Genomic DNA, 7666 nt, shown 5'->3' with positions numbered 1-7666 from the left:
TACACTTAACTTTACCTTTATGGACACTGGCACAGTGCTCATTCTCCGATTCTTTTCCTCTTTTAGTCGTTTGAAACAACATGTTGCACTTAAGTACACCCTGCAAGAAAAAAAATATCACTGTGACGTCATATTGATGTCACATGATATCACCCGGGTGACGTCATATTGACGTCACTTAATGTCCGTCACAATTGGATCATATTGATATCATTATGATATCACGACCAAAAAATTTTTCCCAAATGCTATTATTTTAATAGCATTTTCAAAACTGACAGTTTTTGGATCCGTATTCCGAGCTCCAACCTGGAGTGACGTCAATATGACGTCATATTGACGTCACTTGAGGTGATATCTTGACCAAAAAATTTTCCCCAGAAAATTTTCTTTAAATCATTTTAATAGCATTTTCAACCTCAAGTTTTAAAAATGCAATAAAAATAATTTTCTGGGAAAAATTTTTTGGTCGTGATATCATAATGATGTCAATATGATCCCATAGTGACGGACATTTAGTGACGTCAATTTGACGTCACCCGGGTGATATCAATATGACATCACAGTAATATTTTTTCCTGGAAAATTCAATTAATTTTTTGATTAGGAACGAAGAAAACGCACATGAATTATATTTTATTGTCACTTACATCGCATACAATATAATTCTGAGTGTAAGGAATCTCCACCGTTAAGAGCATCAGCGGAAAAAGTAGCCCCGTCACGCTTGTCACTTTTATTTTAAAAATCTTAATCTCCCAGCCATCGCAAATTATTTGCCTTTCCAACCAATCGAAAACATGGAGTTTTTTCCATTTTATAAAATAAAAATATATACTGATTTCCTTATTCAAGCATTAAATTTTCCATCCCTGCAATGACGTCACTGTGACATCACTTTGATATCACTCGCGTCACAATTGCACTTAAGTGCAAGAAAAATGATGTCAGTGACGTGAAAATGACGAAAAATTTTGTATTTCCCAAAGGCTTTAAATTTTTATTTTGAACAGCTAAAAACAAGTTTTGTTGGTTTTCCATTGAATTTTGAGCAAATTTGGAAAATTTCCCATTCCTTCAATGACGTCACTGTGACATCATTGTGATATCACTCACGTCACGATTTTTATTTTAACAACTGAAAACAAGTTTTGTTAGTTTTCCATTGAATTTTGAGCAAATTTGGAAAATTTCCCATTCCTTCAATGACGTCACTGTGACATCACTGTGATATCACTCACGTCACGATTGCACTTCCGAAGAGACGAGGAATGAAAATGATGTCAAAATGATATCATATTGACATACCCACGGTGACCAAACGTTTTAATATTTTTCCGTTGATATACCAAAGAAATCAATATAATATCTCTAAAATTTTCCAATTTTGGAAAAAATTTTTAAAATTTTTAAAAAAAATTTGTCATTTTTTCATACTTTTTTAAATTATATTATTGCAAATGGGGCATACAATTCAGGTGTGCAGGGTCACGATTCGACGTGATGTCAAAGTGATGTCAAAGTGACGTCAAAGTGACGTCAAAGTGACGTCAAAGTGATATCAATATGACATGCTCAGCGTGATGATTTTTTGAAATTCTGGGGATGCACGTGATATCAATGTGACATCAATGTGATGTCCCAAAAGAATTTGAAACAAAAAAAATTTGAAATCTTTGCTGATCATTAACATTTAAATTAATTAATTAATTTCATAATTTTTTTGTTTCAAATTCTTTTGGGACATCACATTGATGTCACATTGATATCACGTGCATCCCCAGAATTTCAAAAAATCATCACGCTGAGCATGTCATATTGATATCACTTTGACGTCACTTTGACGTCACTTTGACGTCACTTTGACGTCACTTTGACGTCACTTTGACGTCACTTTGACATCACGTCGAATCGTGACCCTGCACACCTGAATTGTATGCCCCATTTGCAATAATATAATTTAAAAAAGTATGAAAAAATGACAAATTTTTTTTAAAAATTTTTAAAATTTTTTCCAAAATTGGAAAATTTTAGAGATATTATATTGATTTCTTTGGTATATCAACGGAAAAATATTAAAACGTTTGGTCACCGTGGGTATGTCAATATGATATCATTTTGACATCATTTTCATTCCTCGTCTCTTCGGAAGTGCAATCGTGACGTGAGTGATATCACAGTGATGTCTCAGTGACGTCATTGGAGGGATGAGGAAATTTTCCAAATTTGCTCAAAATTCAATGGAAAACCAACAAAACTTGTTTTTAGTTGTTCAAAATCAAAATTTAAAGCCTTTTGAAAATACAAAATTTTTCGTCATTTTCACGTCACTGACATCATTTTTCTTGCAGGGAAGGCACCAATCGTAAACCCCATGACAATTATTCAGATGCCTTTTAAAAGAATCGCGTGAAGAAAATGTTAGAAGCATTCCACGAGTGTACAATCTTGTGCACATAGATGGGCATGTCATTCCGACGAAAAATTCGATCTTAGGTCTGTCTCCAGCAATTGGTGCTCCGTCAGCGGACTGGTTTTTCAAGGAAATATCCTCTGGAAAAATAATCCACAATCAACATAATTTAATACCGCATCTCATTGATACAATTTCTTAAAATTTGTGAATAGTAAAAATTAAATCTACCATTCATGGCACCTGTTTCTGCCGAAAGAGGCGCTGGTGCAGAATCATTCTGGAGTGGCTGGGGAAGAGTTTGCTGGATGCTTGTCGCACCTGCAAAAATATATTTACACATTTTTAACGATCGACATAGCCTATATTAATAAAAAATGTAAATTATTAGTATAAATTTTTGTCATTATTAATTAAAATCTAAATGGACGGTGAAATTAAAACTCTTCGCGCACTTTCCATTTTGGAATCGAAATATTGAAAATTATTTTAGTCACTAAGAAAGTGTGACATGATTTTAAAGTAAGAGATGAAGTTCTCGCTTTCTTTGCTGAAGGAGGATGTCTAAGATTCTCCTCAATAGAGGAATTGCAACTTATTTGTTTTTTTATATACATTTTAAAGCCAATTTTATTTCTGTTATCCTTTGTCGTAAAAAAATTGTAAATCTTCCTTCATTTGAACCATTTCCGGCCCAATTTTGAAACACCTGAATATGAGAAGAGAAAATTGATGGAACCAGCGCTTGAGGGTGACGTGGTAAATGCTGGAGCAGCTGCTGAACAGCCATTGGCTCAAGAAATTTACTACCTGTACCTTGATCTTGCGATAGATATTGGGTCGGCGGAACTTGACCTTGAATCGTGGGTCGATTTGAACCGTGCGAAGTTCCAGGCAAGTCGTTTTCCACTAAATTAAATTTTATTTCAGTAAATAGTAAAATGAAGAATGAAATGAAATCTTACAATGTGAAGCACTTGTCGATGGGTGACCAATTTCATCTCCACGATCCTCCATCCTTGATCTTTTCGGCGGTTGCGATTCTCCAAAACCAGGAGAGGCTTCTTGACGGTCAGCAGTGCCTGAGGTTGAATTCGGGATCTTCCTCGGTGTTCCTTTTTTTCGAGCCATCTAAGAACAAAATCTTTCAAGGAAGAGTGTAATCGCAACGCTTGTAATGTGTTGATCTGAGAAGAGAATTTTCCTCACTGCGACAATGAGAACAGTGTAGTGAAAATTTGAACGATTAATTCTCGGTCGTGCATGGCATTTGTAGCCCCTCGAGCGCATTTTTCAATTTTTTTTCTGTCAAATATTCAGCTCTTTACGCAATTGATTTATTTAATAAACAGTTACAATGGAGATGCTTTCCAATTTAAAATTACAGATATTTTACAGTTGCTTTTGATATTTTCAAGTAAGATGTATATTATTTTATATTTCATAATATTAGGACACAGAAATAAATTTAGAAAATTTTCATAAGTTAAGAACAAAAGGTCGCAATCCAGTAAAAACAGGCTAGGAACAAAGTTCCTACTCTCCCAATGTGTTTACGGATGAATGTTCTGTCCAGAAATTTTAGGATTTTTACTATTTTGATTCATGAACAAAATACTTCAAATTCTCTAAAATATTTTTGTCCTTGATAGATCGAACCTCTTCTGATTGTGAGTTTGGTCCTCTTTCCTTTCTTTCAATAAAGCCCAGTGATCGAGAAGACAAAAATTTAGTAATTAATTTGTCAAGGAAAGCAGCAGTGAATTTCTATTTAAAAAAAAACGTTAACAATAATAAATATCCTGACATATTGCAGTAACAATATTTCACCCAATCCGCATAATTCTGTGATATTTGGAAAGGCCGCCATCTTGGATTGACATTTGACCGTTAGGAAATAATATTTCTAATCGTATCTCGCCCTGGCCTTCAGCGCTTTAATTACTTTGAAAAATGGTGAACCGACATAAGACGGAAAATTAATTTTCAACAATTAATGCTTATATGCGGTACAACAGTTTGGAAATGGAGAGGCTATAAAATGCTTAAATTTACTCACGATATTTGGGATTTAGGTCCTTCTCCGTTGGCTGTGTGACGCAAATTAAAAACTAAGAAGTCTCGCGCAGGCTCTTAAGTTCAGCAAATCTTGCTAGGAGGTTCTTGATCTTAACCATTCAAAAAAAGCCAAGAGAACGCCGGTGACCAAGCAGAGAAGCGATCGGCTCTCTCTCATTGGCTGTGTCGCTTAGAGCTGGTAAGCCAGCCAATCAGGGAGTCGCTCTTCCCTTCTCTGATTGGTCACTCAAACCAACCCAATTATGTTAATATCATTTTGTCAGTATAAAACGTTCGTTAGTCGGGAAACACATGTTTTGGCTTACCCTAAAATGGAGCAGGATGAATCAAAAGGTACAAATTTAGAGATTTTACATTGGCTTAAGCAATTTTATTCATAATTTAAACTCCACAGATGGCAGAATCCAGAACACAATCATGATCAGTTGCCGTTACCAGTCCAGCACGCTATCGGTTGGATATTATTTGAAATTTCAAGACACTATGTTCCCACAACCCTTGTCAACTTCTAGTCTTTGACAAATAATCGTAATCAAATGCAGGAAATGTGTTCCTGTTTCAATATTCAGTCCAATTGGTAGTTTTTACCTTATCTTGACTCATTTTAAGGCCAAAGAAAGGGTGATTAAATTTATTCTCTTAATGAGCTTGAGGCTATAGTTATTTCTGTTTCGAAACTCTTCTTTAATGAACACATGGTTACTTCGTTAATGAAATATATATGCCTCTATTTAAAAGAGCAGCATGGATGATGCTCTCCATATCTTCTCGAATAAAAGAACAATTTGTTTATAATTATACTTTTATTTGATCAAATATACCAGAGTATCAGTGCTTGACTTTGTAAATAGGCCGAAAAATTTTGTTAATAATGCCGCAGAAATTGTTCTTGTTGCGTGCTATTTTAATGTAACCATCTTCACCCCACCAATTGCCCCACGAGTTTTTGACTAGCCAATAATCTTGACCATTTTCCGTTCCGTAGCCCACAATCGCCATGCTGTGATTTTTACTATTTGCTTTGCAATCTGACGCCGAGTAAACGCCTGCAAATTTAAAGAAAACAATGAACAATCTTAACATAGATTGGCTGCCGAAGATGAGCGATTCTTGGGAATAAATCTGTTAATCAACTCTTTGGCTGAGGACAATGGGGTTTTCGCTCATCAAATATAATCCAGTGAAACTGACCCTTTTTGTATTGCTGGAAAGACGCCATTGAGCCGTCAAAAACAACGGCGACGGGTCCGAACCAACCAACGACCTTCATCAGCTCCTCCTCACTCCGCAACCAATACTGGAAAATTGTTTCGATCTCGGGGTGATCGGAGCAACCCTTCTCTTTGCACTGGCACTCGCCTTGGACGTGCGTATAAGGGTAGTCGACCTCGCGTGCTATTCCGTGTTTCATCACGAATTTAAAGGTCTTCGATGTAAATCCACCGCGGCAGCCAAAGGAATGAGTATCGCAGTCGAGCAGGCTCTGCTCGCTCAGGTCGGTCAGGTTGTTTCTCGTCTGAAGCACGTATTGACTCTCCAATACCGCAGTCTGTCAAATTATTTCAAGAGGAAAATCAAAATTCTTGCCGTGGAAAACCAAATTTTTAAAATGGACACACGCAGCAGGATCGATTAAGGAATGACAGGGAACTGTGGCGTCCATTTTAAGAGTAATGATTAATATTTACCGTTCCAAATGCCCAACATGATGCACATTGACCTTGATTTTTGACGGGTGTGACGACGCCTTTGCTCCTCCAGTCGATTTCCTTGGGCACATTTACAAACCGAAAGAAATCAGACGGCAAAGTTTCAAATTCCTCTGGATCATCGGTCGGCAATTCCCCGGTAAAATATCGCTCGTCCTTGTACTTCAACAGAGTTTTGAAATTTAAAACAATTTAACTCTTATTTTTCACTAACGGAGTCTGCGAACTGGTTGATTCCTTTTTCGAAGGTTTCCAGGTCCTTTTTATAGCGTTCGTTGTGCTCATAAATTTCGCGGCAATGCCTCATGTACACTTTCATCCGAGAGAAGAATTCCGCGGGCGAAGAATACTCTTTGTTGTATTTCCTCTACCATAATATAAGTTATTAACTGTGTTAAAAAAGAAGTAGAGGACTCTTACGATGAAATGGACAAATCGTTGAGCTCTGCATTCATTGGCTTTGGCAAAAGAGCCGAGAGCGCATAGGGACGCGACGGTAACGAGCAGCAACAGTTTCATCTTTGAAAAATAATTGAAATAGTGTAGGTTAAGATTGACCTTCGAAAAGTCTAGATTAAATCATATATTTAGAAATATATACTCACCATTAAACACGTTCACTGTAAAAGCAGACAAAACTCGCATTGAAAATACTACTGAACTTTTATAAGCCACTGAATATACTTAAGGAAATATTAAAATGGTATTTAATGGAATATTAGTATTCTAATCATCTTGTTTATAACGTCAAATTTTGTTTATTATGTTCTTAAATTCTGTTATTATATTAATCTTCCAAATCCAAACAAAAATGGATTTTAATTTAACACCGAATATTCAAATGAAAAGAGGCATTTCGAAAGGAATAATGTCGAAATGTACTTAATTATGGCTTCATTTAGAGAGTGGAAACTTCCTATAATGATTGAAACTTTTAAGTGTCAACAATTTTTTTTAATATTTAAATTATTAAGTACGTTATTAATTTTTTAAAGAGATAACAAAAACGCAACAGATATGTTCTTTTAATATATGCCTTTCCATTGCATATTTTTTAATAATTTGATTTCTTAAAATTCGCCAATTGAAACTAATCTCTATTGTATATTGAATTAATTTACGACAATTGCAGGATTTAAAATCATGGAGGCACTGGCATTACACAAATAAAATATATAAAATGTGTCACAAAGAAGAAATCTCTCTGGTAGTCTTTTCAAAATAGTTCAAAATCCTCAATTCAAATGACAAAAGTAAAGCAGACGAGAATAGAGCCAAATATTTCAAATTACGTGCGTTCCTGAAACGCGCTAGATCATTGTTGTCGGATGTGATCGAAATTTTTCAGATATCTGCTTGGTAGTGAAACGCAATTTCCTCCCTGGCGTGCGACTCAGTCTTTGCGTTTTCTCTCCTTGTTTCGGCATGTCTCGCTGCAGAGAAATGCCGCCGAAGGGCGAAATTT

General features: G+C 35.7%; 1 protein-coding gene across 1 annotated transcript; it reads right to left on the bottom strand.

Annotated features, from left to right (window-relative positions):
- Nucleotides 1-5320: 5320 nt before the first annotated feature.
- On the bottom strand, nucleotides 5321-6720 carry LOC135943419 (procathepsin L-like). Its single transcript, XM_065489946.1, has 5 exons — nucleotides 6622-6720; nucleotides 6416-6568; nucleotides 6181-6363; nucleotides 5684-6008; nucleotides 5321-5538 (listed from the first exon to the last, which is right to left on the bottom strand). Exons 1-5 carry the CDS (start codon nucleotides 6718-6720, stop codon nucleotides 5321-5323), a joined length of 978 nt encoding a protein of 325 aa, XP_065346018.1.
- Between the last annotated feature and the right edge of the window lie 946 nt (nucleotides 6721-7666).

The sequence above is a fragment of the Cloeon dipterum genome, chromosome 1, assembly GCF_949628265.1.
Source record: "Cloeon dipterum chromosome 1, ieCloDipt1.1, whole genome shotgun sequence".
Taxonomy (NCBI): Eukaryota; Metazoa; Arthropoda; class Insecta; order Ephemeroptera; family Baetidae; genus Cloeon; species Cloeon dipterum.
This window is presented reverse-complemented; position numbering and strand designations above follow the sequence as displayed.